This window comes from Galeopterus variegatus, unplaced genomic scaffold, assembly GCF_000696425.1.
Source record: "Galeopterus variegatus unplaced genomic scaffold, G_variegatus-3.0.2 Scaffold1373, whole genome shotgun sequence".
NCBI classification, from domain to species: domain Eukaryota; kingdom Metazoa; phylum Chordata; class Mammalia; order Dermoptera; family Cynocephalidae; genus Galeopterus; species Galeopterus variegatus.
In genome coordinates, this window is record NW_007727484.1 from 357,834 (window position 1) to 372,933 (window position 15,100).

The 15,100-nt window shown below is 51.0% G+C and overlaps 1 protein-coding gene across 1 annotated transcript in view; it reads left to right on the forward strand.

Annotated features, from left to right (window-relative positions):
- Positions 1-495: 495 nt before the first annotated feature.
- PNPLA7 (patatin-like phospholipase domain containing 7) overlaps positions 496-15,100 on the forward strand; it is a 47,138-nt gene continuing 32,533 nt past the window's right edge. Inside the window, 8 exon segments of the mRNA XM_008576617.1 lie at positions 496-690; positions 2,134-2,208; positions 2,353-2,440; positions 3,244-3,323; positions 4,601-4,692; positions 4,867-5,007; positions 5,698-5,857; positions 8,378-8,458. Coding sequence (XP_008574839.1) covers positions 661-690; positions 2,134-2,208; positions 2,353-2,440; positions 3,244-3,323; positions 4,601-4,692; positions 4,867-5,007; positions 5,698-5,857; positions 8,378-8,458 — 747 coding nt within the window. The 5' untranslated portion in view covers positions 496-660.

A 15,100-nucleotide genomic window follows, 5' to 3' on the forward strand; every position in this document is an offset into this window, starting at 1 on the left:
TTCACCCCAGCTGCACCGCCTCCGTAACTGTGACCCCTGCCCACGCATGCCCCCAACCCAGTGGTAACACTAACTGGTACCGCCACCCCAGCTGCACCCCACTCTCCAGTCATACCTCCAATAACCCCACCGCAGCAGTAACCATCTTCCCAGCTGTACGCCCTGTCCCAGGCTGTTCCCCACTCCTCAGCCGAGCCTCCACCCCAGCTGCACCTCCGTCTCCAGTCACACCCCCAGTAGCCCCACCCCGGCTGTAACTGTCTCCCCAGTCACACACCCTCCCTACACCAGCTAGGGGCTGGCTGCTCCCACGTGGTGGCTGCACTAGGCCCTGGCTGAGCCGCCCAGATTCCCTTGACCTCCTGGAGTTGAGCCCAGTGACGTGGCTGCCGTTCTGGGTTCCTAGACGGCCACGTAAGGGCTGTTTACAGAGAGAGAATTGGCTCCCGGTGAGGCCGCAGATGCCTCTGAGAAGACAGCTTCCCTTCATAGAGACCAGAATTTTTCAGCAGGATTTTCCCTTCAGTGAAAACATAGATGGACTTGGGAAAGGACCCAGGGGAAAAGGCTGAAGCCACAGCTGTGGCTGTGTGAGCATGAACTGGTAGACGTGCCCTCGTTTGCCTCAGTCTGTCTCTCCTGTTTGTTCTGTTTTTAGCCATGAAGGACGAGGAAGATGTGTGCCCAGAGGTATGTAGATCCAGTGGGGAATCAATCTTTCCCACGTGGGGGCATTTCTGGACCAAGGCCACATGGCTTCTTGGAGCCTGAGGGATGTGGGTGAGGTGGCTGGCCCCTCTTGTCACCTCCTTAGACCTGCTAGCCCTTGTCTGCGGACACCTGTGCTTTCTCAGCACAGCAGTCGGATGTGGCCCTTGGGCACTCTTTGAAGCTATGTCTTTTCTTCCCTTAAGGTCATACTTGTTACTTTCTGTTTCCCGTTAGGATTTTGCCTGCTATTTTGCTTAAGGCCTTTTTCTCAGACATCTGTAGTTACATGGCAATGGTGTCTATCCCTACACCAGAAAGTTAGGTGTACTACAACAGCAGTGAAGAAGAGAACTTGAAAAGGCTGCGGTGCTTAGCCACAGGAGATTGTGTGAATAGCTGTGGGTCATCCAAGTAATAGCCCCTTCCTCGGACAATCTGGTTATCTGAGAGGGACACATTGACTTAGGTGAGGGGCATGGTTATTGGTGCTTTTGTGTGCCTTGACCGATGTGTTCTTGAGATCTGAGCTGGGGGCGCTGGAGGGACGGGAGTCTGGTTGCCTCAGGTCTGAAGCAAAAAGTCCCCACTGGAACTCAGGGAGCTGCTTGGTCCTTGGCACTTGTGTAGCGACTTGAGAGGTTAACAAATGGCCTCCTCTGCCCCATCCAGCTCCTGGCTGCGGAGGAGGAGGGGAGAGTGGCTGCTTGTCCGGCTGGGGTCTTTTGCTTATTTTCTGTTCCATTTCTCAGAGAAGCGGCAGCAGCCTTTGTTGGTCACCCGCTCACCATCCTGCCATCACCCTTCTCTTCCTCCCTTTCTCCCTCCCAAGGATCCGAACTTCTGAACTCCTGTTAACGCTCTTCTGAGAGACAGCAGGATAGCAGGCACCCAAAGCCTTCTCTGCTGTTACTTCTGTATTCAGCGTGTGAGCTGGTATTGAATGTTCTAAACATCCAGATGGCTCCTTGCAGTTTCTGAGCACTGCTGCTGTGTGGGCTCCCATGTGCCCTCGGGCCGACAGCATGTGGTCCTGTTAGTGTTCAGAGGGCACAGGGAGGTGGCCTTGGCCTCCCCTGTGGCTGGGGCTTACTCCCCTAGACTTGTATCCCAAGGAGCTGGAGAGCCAAGGGTTCAGGATTCGAGTGCATTAATGATGTATTTCTCATTGACAGCAGCGAAGCGGGCCCCTGCCGGCCAGTGCCCCAGTGCCTGAGGAAGACAGGTGCTCTCTGAGTGCTTCTTAGCAGGGGGTTCAGAGGACCACCCCACCCCTGGCAAGATCACTTCTTCCTGGAAATCTCCAGGGCTGCTGAGTTCTTCCCTAACCCGCAGCTTGACTCTTGCTGCCCTGGCCAAGTCTGGGCTGGGAAGCCAGGCCATGCCCATCCTTGCCCATCTTGACCGCTGTGTTCTCCATTGCAGGCTGGCTTCTGTCTGGGCGCTGCCCTGCGCTCCTGGGCACTGCAGTTCATGGAGGAGCGTTCCTGGTCCACCATGGTAACCGCCTCACCTGCTTCCCTGGGGGCAGGAGCGGGGGTCCTTGCTGCCTCTGCCCCACCGGCTCACTACTGCCCAGGTCGGGACGGGGCAGGGTCTCCTCAGTGGCCTTGCTCATGGTGCTCTGTCTCTGACCTCACCCAGCTGACTGGGGCTGCGATTGGAGCCCTCCTGGCACTGGCCTTCACTGGCATAATCATCTTCTTTGTCCATAGAAGGGTCAAGCGATTTTGTGAGTATCTTGATTTGTACTCTAGTTTTAGGGGAAGGGACGATGGGTCGGAAGGGTGGGGGAGGTGTGGGTTTCTGGAAATGTGTTTTAAGCTCATGGGAGGAGCCCTCAAGCCTATGCTGGCTTTTCTTGGAACCTGGTGGCCTGCCGGGCTCAGGCTGAGTGTGTTGGTTCCCAGGAAGCCGCGTCTGTGCGCAGCCTGTTCTGCTCTCCTTTCCCACACAAGGCTCCATTAAAAAAGATGTAAGACTAGGGCCGGCCCGTGGCTCATTTGGGAGAGTGCGGTGCTGATAACACCGAGGCCATGGGTTCGGATCCCTATACTGGGATGGCAGGTTCGCTCACTTGGGAAAGCGTGGTGCTGACAACACCATGTCAGGGGTTAAGATCCCCTTACTGGTCATCTTTAAAAAAAAAAAAAAAGAGAGAGAGAGAGAAAGATGTAAGACTCCCCCATCTGAGAAGAGCCTGTCACACAGACCCTTTCCCTCATGCTGCAAAGTGGTAGCTGGGGAGAGGACAGGACAAGAATGCAGTTTATTGTCCAGCACCTGCAATTCCAGGGCCTGCCAGTGCTGCAGCCTTATTTTAGCTCCAATGAAGCTCACCACGTGCACCTACTCGAGGCAGCCCTCGCATACCCCTCTCACTTTGTGGTATCCCAGCTGCAGTTCAGGCTGCCCCTCCACTCCCCTTGCAGGACAAGTGCAGCCCATTCCTCAGTACAGGTTCCGGAAGAGACACCCCTCTCACTTTGTGGTATCCCAGCTGCAGTTCAGGCCGCCCCTCCACTCCCCTTGCAGGACAAGTGCAGCCCATTCCTCAGTACAGGTTCCGGAAGAGAGACAAAGTGATGTTTTACGGCCGGAAGATCATGAGGAAGGTAACTTATACTGCGGTCCCTGGGTCGTGTGTGGGCCCCCTACTGAGCAGGCCCCCAGAGATGGGGTCCTGCCTGCTCACCAGTCTCCCTGAGCTCCTGATCCTGGCAGCTCTTGTCATGTGCTGCCCTCTCTTCCGCTCCACAGCCTCTGCCGCTGGGCACAGGGTTTGGGGGACATTGTAAGTCACACTGAATGGTGTCTACTTCTTCCAGTCATACCCAATACCCCTTACCTGGAAATATCCCTTATTCTCTCAAGCCTTAACTCTGCCTGTGCTAGAGGGGCAGCTCAGGGAGGTCTGTGGCAGCGAGTGACCTCCAGGGAGGGCAGGTGGGCCTCTGGTTTGAGTACCTGAGTGTGCGTTGCAAGTGCGGAGAGTCCTTGAGTGGCTGTCCCGTTCTTGTCAGCACTAAGTGCTGTGAAAGGGAAAATGAGCTAGGCCTGCCACGGTCGAGTCTGTGCCAGACCCAGGCAGCACCTGGCCAGGACGGGGGTGGGCGTGGCACTGTATGGCTGCCTGCACTGAGATAGGGGCCACACACAGAGTGACCTGGGCAGGGTCTTGGAGGTCTGGTGGGGAGTGGCCATCATCCAGTGGTCCCGTGAAGGGTTATGCAGTGGCAGATGGGAATAGCTGGAGGACAGGGATACCTAGGACCTGAAAGAGGAGCTGCGGTTATGGTGACACCAGTGACAGCCGCTGGCACCAAAGGGCAGCTGGGCTCAAGGGAATGGAGCAGTGGGGTGGTGGCTGCCCTAGCACAGTGGCCCTGCCCCTGTCCAGGGTAGGAACCAGGCCTCTGCACTCGGGACGACTGCTCTTCTGGGCAGTCAGTGGGTGCCGACTGTGGAGAACATTCCAGACATGGGACAGATGGGGCTGTGGCCGTAGGTTGGAGGGGGAAGTGAGGTCGGGAAGGTGGGATTGAACAGTGACAGTTTTTTAAAGGTTGTAGGAAGGGGTGCATTGACTGGACTAAAAGAGGAGGGGTGGAGCAGTGGTCGGCCTCCCAGGCAACGAGGACAGCAGGTGTGACACCATGGAGCTCTGAAGGCTTTTGTGGGGACAGCGCGGTCAGTGCTGTGGATGTGGGGCTGTCAACAACGTCTCCCTCGAGGAGCCAGGTGGGGTAGGGGGTGGCACAGCCAGACCCCAGGGGCTGATGTCAGGACTGCAGGCGGCCCACAGGTGGGTCCTGAGGATGAACCCTGAGGCCGAGAGCATGGGCCTTGCCAACTGCAGGTCAGCGACTTGGCTCCTCCTTTGGCTCTGCAGGTGACCATGCTCCCCAACACGCTTGCTGGGAACACAGCTGCACCCCGGCAGCGGGCCAGGAAGAGGACCAAGGTGCTGTCTTTGGCCAAGAGGTACTGGGAGTGTCCTTCAGATCACAGCCTGCCCCAGCTGCCCTCCCTGGTGGGCTCTGTGAATCCACAGGAGTCCTCACCACCTGGGGCACAGTGAAGTCGGAGCTGCCTCAGGCAGTGCAGCATAGATGCCCTTGGTCTTTTGCTAAATGTGAGTATGTCTCTGCTTCATAGGATTCTACGCTTCAAGAGGGAATACCCCACCCTGCAGCCAAAGGAGCCCCCGCCCTCCCTGCTGGAGGCCGATCTCACAGAGTTTGATGTGAAGAATTCTAACCTGCCATCAGAAGTTCTGTACATGCTGAAAAATGTTCGGTAAGAGAGTGGGTGGGCTCAGCCGGGCCTGTTGCTGTGGCTCAGGACCCTCCGAGGGCACTGTGGTTGATGCAGGAGACTCCTCGCCATGTCCTTCTAACTGGGGACATGGCTTTCCTGTGTCAGGTGATGGTTGCAAAGCCTATCTTGCATCTGCCAAGAGACTGCTGGTCTCCATGCCCCATGGTGGTTGGAATGCTCAGCAGGTGTAGGACCCTCAGGGGCAATGGAGCCCGCTCAAGTTCTTTCCTGTTTTATTTAACTATTTGTCAATGTTTTCACTTGAGCGATCAATTCAGAGCAAGTGTGAGAAGTGTGTGCCGCAAGCCTGGGTTCTCTTCTGTCTCACCTGCCATTTGGCCCCTGGAAAATGCCCCTTTCCTCTCTTTAGTGCCCACTCATCATCCTGGAAGAGCGCCTTTGCCTTTATGCGTCTGGCTCAAGTTCATAGTCACAACCCAGAAGCTCTTTGAGCTGAGGGGAAAACAGGCTCCCAGGAATTTCAGGAGTTTAAAATTCTGTATGACTGTGATGCCAGGTTGCTTTGGGTCTGCTGTGCAGATCTGCAGCACGGGGACCTGGCACCTGTTGGGACAGTGGCCTGTAACCCCTTGAGCCTCTTTCAAAAGCTGTCCTTCCTCCTCTGCCTTCCCAAGAAGGGTGTTCCACAGCATACTCTGGTTCTTGCAGGGTCTTGGGCCACTTTGAGAAGCCACTGTTCCTGGAGCTTTGCAAACACATGGTCTTTGTGCAGCTGCAGGAGGGAGAACACATCTTCCAGCCAGGGGAGCTGGACACCAGCATCTACGTGGTGCAGGACGGGCGGCTGGAGGTCTGCGTCCAGGACACGGTGCGTCACATGCTGCAGGGCCTTGGGGTGGGCTTTCGCTTAGATGTCTGTCATCTGAAAGTTTCAGAAAGTTTTCCATTGAAAAGTTAGTGCAGAATTTTAAATTTAACTTACTGGGGAAAAAGGCACATCTTCATGCCAGTGTTCAGACACGTCTGCCATTAGGGTTTTGGCCCATTGCTTTCACTCTTCTGCACGCGGACCTGTTGTTTAAACGGGTTTAGTATGGTCTTCCTGTGGTCTTGTTTCTACCTTTTACCTGGTATGTTTTATTTTTATTTTTATTTTTTGGTCCTTTTTTGAGACCGGCCGCACCGCGCTCAGCCAGTGAGCGCTGTGAGCACACTGGTCATCCCTATATAGGATCCGAACTCGCGGCAGGAGCGCTGCTGCGCTCCCAGCGCCGCAGTCTCCCAAGTGCGCCACGGGCTCGGCCCACCTGGTATTTTAAATATTTAAAAATGTTTCTTCCAAGTCCTCAGAATACTGCCTTTAATGGAAGTTAGGTAGTAAATCATTGTATTGATCTGCCATGATCAATGGAAACTTTGCCCTGTTTTCAGCTTTCTGATTATAGATAATTTTAATTGTAAGAAAATAATTAAGGTGTTAACTCACTTAGGAGTTAAATGCTTGTTTCCTGCCTCTGTTCAATCACACCCTTTGAACCATGATTGCTGGGGGTGATCGCTGGGGGTGATCGCTGGATCAGACGCTGCTAAGGTCTTCTTGGTGGTGTGTTGCTTTGCAGGAGGGTGGGATCAGTTTATTTGTCCTGGTTTTATGTGGCCTGGGCTTCCCACTGTGTGTTATTGTTTAAAGCACATTCTTAGTGAATCCTGGAGTTGGTGTGATCATCGCCCCTGACCTTAAAGAATTTGTGGTCTCAGAAGTTCCCACTTTGTAGCGCTGAGAGTGGGTGACGACCCCAAGATGGCTCTCATGCGGTCCTGCTGGGTTTCTAGACCAAAGGTGTTGTCCAGCCAGAATGTTTGATTCTCAGGTAATAGCTTGGTCTGTGGCTGGACTTGTTGGGATTATTAGAAGCAAAGGGCCTCTGTTCATCCAGTTTGGGGATGTCAGAGCCAGTAGCTCCTAGGGCATGTGGTCACCCAGCTGGTGAACCAGTGACTCCTGCCGAGCTTGTGGGGGCCTCCCCAAAGGACTGCAACTGGCATCTCTCAGTGCCAGACGTGGACAACTTCAAAAAGGATTTTCCTGGGTCAAGCTGAGATGAAGTTCCTATATTAAATCACCAAAATTGCATGTTTTGGGTGTTTTCTTAGCTAGTGGAAAATTATATCAAAATTCTGTAATGTGTACTGATAATAACTAAATTTGGTTCAGAAAACTAACTTAGGTTTTATGAGATTTCACCTAAATCTGCCCAGTAGGGACCAGTCACGGGGCTGGATCAGACGCTGCTAAGGTCTTCTTGGTGGTGTGTTGCTTTGCAGGAGGGTGGGATCAGTTTATTTGTCCTGGTTTTATGTGGCCTGGGCTTCCCACTGTGTGTTATTGTTTAAAGCACATTCTTAGTGAATCCTGGAGTTGGTGTGATCATCGCCCCTGACCTTAAAGAATTTGTGGTCTCAGAAGTTCCCACTTTGTAGCGCTGAGAGTGGGTGACGACCCCAAGATGGCTCTCATGCGGTCCTGCTGGGTTTCTAGACCAAAGGTGTTGTCCAGCCAGAATGTTTGATTCTCAGGTAATAGCTTGGTCTGTGGCTGGACTTGTTGGGATTATTAGAAGCAAAGGGCCTCTGTTCATCCAGTTTGGGGATGTCAGAGCCAGTAGCTCCTAGGGCATGTGGTCACCCAGCTGGTGAACCAGTGACTCCTGCCGAGCTTGTGGGGGCCTCCCAAAGGACTGCAACTGGCATCTCTCAGTGCCAGACGTGGACAACTTCAAAAAGGATTTTCCTGGGTCAAGCTGAGATGAAGTTCCTATCGCCAGTAGCTCCTAGGGCATGTGGTCACCCAGCTGGTGAACCAGTGACTCCTGCCGAGCTTGTGGGGGCCTCCCCAAAGGACTGCAACTGGCATCTCTCAGTGCCAGACGTGGACAACTTCAAAAAGGATTTTCCTGGGTCAAGCTGAGATGAAGTTCCTATATTAAATCACCAAAATTGCATGTTTTGGGTGTTTTCTTAGCTAGTGGAAAATTATATCAAAATTCTGTAATGTGTACTGATAATAACTAAATTTGGTTCAGAAAACTAACTTAGGTTTTATGAGATTTCACCTAAATCTGCCCAGTAGGGACCAGTCACGGGATTGAGAGCTGTGGCCAGGTTGGGCTGGGTTTTTTCATTTGTCTCACTTGTCCTCATTTCTTTCTATCCTCTGCTTCCAAGCGCCTTGTCCCTCCAATTCTGCTACGTCTGGCTGGTCCTCTGCCTCCTCATCTGCTTGCTTGATTGGTGGCACCTTGGAGGTAGAGGCTCGTTTGCCCAGTGTGCTGGGCGCTGGGCTAAGCCCGCTTGGACTGACGACTCTCACTCTGCTCTCCAAGTGCAGGATGGCACTGAGGTGGTGGTCAAAGAAGTTTTGGCGGGAGACAGTGTCCACAGCCTCCTCAGCATCCTGGATGTCATCACTGTGAGTCCTCTGTGTGTCCCTGGGTCAGCCCTGGAGGCTCGTTCTTCCTGTCTTGCCTGGACAGCAGATCCCTTATCATTAAAGGCCAGCTCTACACAGTGTAGCAAGGGAGTTGGTCTAGGACAGGAGGGGCCTTCATTCTGACCACAGGTGTCCATGGGAACAGCTTTGACAACAGTATTTTTAAAAACAGCTGGGAATTTGGTTAAGGGTTTTGGTTATCTTTTAAATGTCTTTTTGTTCTAATACATGCACGTGATACAACATTAAAAAGGCACAAAAAGTTGTAAAGTGAAAATGTTTCCTCCTGTCCCCAGACCCTAGGCCCCCTTCCCGAGTGGGATCTACTACAGCCAATTTTGTGCAGACCCTCTCGTGGGTCTTCTGTGCTGTGTTAGTCCTTTTCTGTTGTTTACAACAGAGTACCTGAAACAGGGTAATTTATAGAGAAATGAAACTTATTTCTTAAGGTTTAGGAGGCTGGGAAGTCCAAAGTGCAGGGAACACAACTAGTGGTGAAGGCCTTGTTCTTGGTGGGAACTCTGTCCAGGGTCCCGTGGTGACCAGGGTAACCACATGGTGATAATGGGTTGAGCAACAGAGAGCTGACCTGCTCACTTGCTCTCCTTATAAAGTCCTGCTGGGCCGGCCCGTGGCTCACTCGAGAGAGTGTGGTGCTGATAACACCAAGGCCATGGGTTCAGATCCCTATATAGGGATGGCTGAGCGTGGTGTTGACAACACCAAGTCAAGGGTTAAGATCCCCTTACCAGTCATCTTTTAAAAAAAAAAAAAAAAAAAGATAAAGCCCTCCTACCTACACCCTTGATAACGCATTGCTTCCTGAATGGATTAATCCTCATGATCCAATCACCTCTCAAAGGCCCACGTTTCAGTTACCACGATAGGATTTCCTGCCCTCTGAACACTTACAGTGGAGACTAACTTTCTAATACACAAACTTTTGGGGGACACATTTAACCCATGGCACTAACATGTATGTTTCTGTTGTTCCTAGTCTTTTGCTGTTTATTGTTGGAGTGAGTGGTCTCATATGTGCATTGTTTCATGTATTGAAGACCAGTTTGTAGGATAAATTCCTGGAATAGACTTGCTGGGTCTCAGGACATGCACGTTTGTGATTTTGCAAGATAATAGCTAGTCTCCCCCAACCACTTCAACTACCACCATAGAGTTTGTACCACCAGTAATGTGTGGAATTGCCCTAACCAGCATAGTATGCAATCTAACATTTGCTCTGGGCTAGTCTGGCAGATTAAAAATCAGAATCTTGTATTATTTTGTGATTTAACTTTTTGTTCCAGAACATCTCAAGCATGTGCAGAAGTAGACACAATAGTAAAATTGACCCATGTACCCATCACCAGCATGTCCTATTCCCTCCCTGTTAACTAGAAGAATTCAACATTTGTGTAATTTACTTTTTTTTTGATCAGTGTGTGTACCTGTGTAATTCAACAGGGGAATCTGTTTTTAATCTTACTCTTTGAAGCTGTACCTTTGCATGCATTGTCAGCTGTGTATTGAGGCAAACTTTTTTTTTTTTTTTTTAAAAAGATGACCGGTAAGGGGATCTCAACCCTTGACTTGGTGTTGTCAGCAACACGCTCAGGCAGTGAGCGAACCGGCCATCCCTACATGGGATCCGAACCCGTGGCCTTGGTGTTATCAGCACCGCACTCTACCGAGTGAGCCACAGGCCGGCCCCTTGAGGCAAACTTTACCTTAATTTTTCCATGTCGTCAGGATGGTTCTCCAGAGCATTTAACCAAAACCTTGGCCAGGGTGCATTCAAGCAGGGCCAAGAGTCTCGGGTTCTGTGAATTCTTGTGTAGGACCTGAGTGGTGTCTTCTGGCCTGACCCTGAGTTCTTGTGCGCATGGAGGCAAGCACCAGATGGGGGTGCTGGGCATCCAGTGTGCACCATGCTTCCTGTCAGGCGCAGATGTGCTTGAAGCTGTTTTGGGGACTGGGACGGAGATGTGGATGGGACCCTGGCATCTTGCTGTGTCCCCGAGACCTGGTGTGTCTTCACAAGACACTTAGCCCAGGCTAGGGAGGCTGCCTGCTTGCGGAAGAAGAGGACACTCCCCTCCTCTGAGCAGGGATGACGTGCATGCGGGCGGGGCAGGCTGGAGCAGAATCCAGGCCACTGAATCCATCTGTGCTGCTCGGCAGGGGTCTGGGGTTAGTGTGCATCTCTTGAGCTCTGGCCGGTGTCTCAGGGACGCCGGAATGTGTAAGGGGCACTGGTGGGCCTGTGAAGACTCAGGAAAGGCCTGGGAGAGCTCTGGTCTACACGGATGTAAACCAGTCAGCTATGTGGCGTCTGCACCTCCTCCCACCTTGGCTGGTTTGTTTTTCTTTAGGCAAAAAATAGCTTCAGTGCAGACTGGAGTAGAGGCCATTCTGTTATTTCTTGTTCTTTCTGATCCTGAACTCATTGATTTGGGGGTTGAACCTCATAGCACCATGATGTGTATGGCCAGGAAAGGGGAACTACTGCAGTGACCGGGGCAGGGAGACTCTCTCTGCCTCCCCAGCCTGCTGTGGTCCACGTCACCCACTTCCTTAAGGAGCAGCAGTCGGTCTTCCCTGAGTGTGGTGACAGTAGAAAGTGGGAGATGACACTTGAGAGGAAATAATTGTGTATTGTGATTAGTGGATGATTTGGAATGACATCATTTTTGCCTCACCATTTTTAAACATTCCATCAAATTTTTAATTTCCGTCATGTTATTTCCAGAGCTCTTATTTTTGTTCCCTGAATGTTCTTTTTAAACTACCATCTGTTCTTTCTTCGTGGACAAAGAAAGATGTGGTTTTCCTTTGTTCCCTGAATTGTCCCTGGCTCTTCTGAGTTTCTGTTCTCCGTTTATTTCGGTTTCCATCTTTCAGATCAGGGGCTAACCTGTCTCCAGTAGTCCATTTATGTGAGGCTGACATGCTCACTGAACTCAGCTACACAAACCTCTGTAGATGCACGTCACAGACATCCTGTGGAACCAGAGAGGCCAGGCACAAAAGGAGCACACGGTGTGTAATTGCACTTCCACGGAGTTCACACACAGACTGCACTCATCTGTGGTGACAGAGCAGCGGCCAGCAGCCTCTTCTGTAAAAGTCCAGGCAGTAAATACTTCAGCCTGTGGGCCGCACAGTTTCTGTTGCAGCTGCTCAGTCTGGCCATGTGAGCGTGAAAGAGCCGTAGGCGGTGTGTGCATGAACAGCATAGCCGTGTTCAGTAAAACCACAGTGAGGAAAACAGGCGTGGAGGGGCTGCGGCCTGGGGCTGCATCGGCCAACTCTGTGATAGAGGTCAGATAGGGCGTTAGTTGGGTATTGATTCGGGGAGACATAAGGTAATCTGGGTTGTGGAAATGTCGTCTTCATTGAGGTGATAGTTATGTGGGTTAATCATAAAAAGGAAAGTAGCGTGCACCACTTGAAAGCCATGCTTGCCCCTGTTTGTGTGGTCAGGGCTTGTCAGTGGGGGACCCTGCAGGAGGACTGGAGAGGAAGGCAGCTCCTCCCTTCAGGTGTTAGGAGCCCACAGGTCAGCAATGTCTGTAGGTCTTTTCTTCAGGGTGGCTTCCCAGAGAGGAATCTGCCAACATCCTGCCATGGTCACATTGACTTGCAGTAGGGGAGGAGTCTGGGGGTGTCCCCTTTGGAGTGGACACTGCTCTGCGGCCCTTAGCTGTGCTCCGTGTCCCACTGCTCAGGCCTGTCTGCTTCACGTCTCCAGAGAGAACATCTGGGAGTCTGCTCGCCTCAGGGGAAGGCCATTTGCCGGCCACTGGGGTCAGAGAGGCTCGGGGTTGGCCTGCTGCTCACACGGCCTCCCCTGCGTGCTAGCCTCGCAAGGTGCTGGCCTCCACTTCCGGAGCCCCCAGACTCTTCCGTGAGGACCAGTTTTCTCCATCGGGGTTCTGTAACCCTAACGCCTGAGTTCCAGCTTTCCTTAGAGCGCTCCATGGGCTGCAACTCTGTCACTGCCTATCAGCAGCTTCTAAAATGTGGTTGACGTTCCTTATCTACTCTTAGCTTTTGTCTTTATCCTTGGAGGTTTGTGTCTTTTTAATGATCCATGTTTTTGTGTGTGGGGCTGGTTGCAACAGGGATGGAACCCTGGACCTTGGTGTTATCAGCACCATGCTCCAACCAATGGAGCTAACTGGCAGAGTATTCCAGAAGGGAACAAAGATAAACACTTACCTTCATTCTACCATTTTGAATGGTAGGTAGGCTTTGTTATTTTAATTTTTACTAAGTTATGAAATATTTCAGATATACAAAAAAGCATGATACAGTAAACAGACATGTTAGCTGTAACCCAGGTTATGTAGCTGTAACCCTGGTTAGCTGAAGCACAGGTTAGCCATAGACTGTGTACCCTTCAGTTAGCCATGTGTGCTCTAATTTCACTCTCTCCTTTCCTCAGAGATAGCTACTTTTCTGAATTTTCTCTGGTATTTATATAATATGTGGTATAATTTTGCTTGACTCTAAATTTCATCAATGGCGTCATACTGTGTACAATTCTTTCTTAGTTTGAGCAAGATTTTCAGTGTGAGATTCCTCCCTGTGGCTAGGTGTTGCTCTAGTTCAGTCATTTACACCACTTTGGTTTACCTGTTGCTGGTGAACATCTTGGCTGGCTATAATTGTTAGCGGCTACATACGACATGGCTGAGAATATCTGTACACACGTGGGAGTCTGGGGATTTCTTGAGGATCCCTGCAGGCCCAGTCACAGCCTCTCCCTGTGGTGTTCACAGCTTCCTGGTTTTATGTGAGGCCGAGGGCATTGTTTTACTAAGTAAACAAATAGGTCTGAAAATAGAATGCACGTGAGACTTTTAGCAACAGCTGCTAAGTTGTTAGTCCCTTTTCCCACCTGCTCCCAAACGCACACATGCGCATTTCTCCTTGATTCCAGAGCAGAGATGGGAATTGCCCATCTGATGGGGTTTTTGTGAATGTCTGTCCCTTGCATGTCCTAGCTGACTAACTCGCTGATGACTGGGAGATGTACCAGCTATATGGGTCCGGTAAATATGGCTGGGGAGGAAGCATGAGGCCGCATCTGAGTCAAGATATGCCCTGTGAGTGCCTGCAGAGAGGAAGCCAGCTCTCCACATTGAGGCCACATGGCACATCAGTTCCTCTTGGAGTTCCTCTTGGCTCAGGAACGGTGGTGGAGCAAATCTACAAAGGGCTGAGATTTTAGCCCTCGGACCCTTGGTGATGGGGTCACAGGTGACTGCTCTGTGCCAGTCTGTGCTTGTGTTTCTCAGGATGTGTTGTGGGTCTCTTAGGGGATAACTGTCTCTCATAAAGGTTTTAAAATGAACAGAACAGAATTCCAGGTGGAGGAAAAATTGCTGCGTCTCAGGGCTCAATGAGAACATCCTGAGAATTAAGTGCCCAGTGTTCTCGGTGTGCAGCAGGCAGGGGCATATTCCAGGGCTGCTTTGGAGTACAGTGATAGCAGGAGAGTTGACAACCACGGAGTTTCACCTTGGCTGAGTACTTGCTGGTGTGGCCTGTGCATGCGAGTAGGTTAGAGCTCTCGTAAACAGCAGCAGCAGTAACAGTGAATCTCATCCATACAGGTGAGCTGCTGTTTGATTTAGTATCTGGGGTGACTTGTTAGGCTTCTTCATTCTGGCTGTCTAAGAAGAAGGAAATTAAGATTTTATTTTTAATAAAAATAAACTAGGAGAACTCCAGGTCTGCTACAGCAGGACGATGCTACTACAGCCTTTCTCTCCTGCTGATCAAGCTGAAAACTCTGCACAAAACGCACAAAGCAGTTACTGGAGGGCTCTGGAAATGAAGCGGGCAGACTGGGGGGGCTCGCAGTACAGGTCAGCCACCCTCAGGGGTGAGTTTCACATGTTTTCATTTTTTTGTGTGTGTGGCTCATGGCATTGCCTTGATGGTAGCCCAGGCACGGAGAACCTGATGGGAGGTCCGCCAAAAGGACCAGAAAAGGGGCCCCTGAGGACCACGGTGTGTGTGCATGGGTGGATCTCAGGGAAGAGAGAGCTGGGGAAGGGGATCCACTAATTCTGTGATCCTGTACAAGTTCAGGACAGATCCAGAGCAGCATAGCAAAGGCTTTGAAAATTGGATTAAGATTCAAGCCTCAGCTTCAATCTCAGACTAAGTTCTGAGTGGCACTTGTGCAGGACAGAGCAAAGCTTCAGAGCCACAGCTTTGAAAACTGAACCAGTTTGACGGCCTGCCAAAACACAAAAACAGTATTCTCCAGAAAGTTATAATCCAAACCCAGCCATTGTCAATAATAACATTGGATACAAATGGTCTAAATACAGCAATAAAAAGACTGATTATCAGACTGGATGGAAATTCCAAGACCCAAGCATATGCTGTCTACAAGAAACTCACTTTAAATATAAAGACTTAGATGAAAAAAGGCTAGAAGAGGATATATCATGAAAAGCCCAATTAAAAGAAAACTGGAGTGGCTGTGTCAGTATCAAAGTAGATTTCAGACCAAGGGATATTACCAGTGATAAGAAGTGACATTATCCATGTAGAAGATGTAACAATCCTCAGTGTATGTTGCCTCACACCAGAACTGGAAAATAC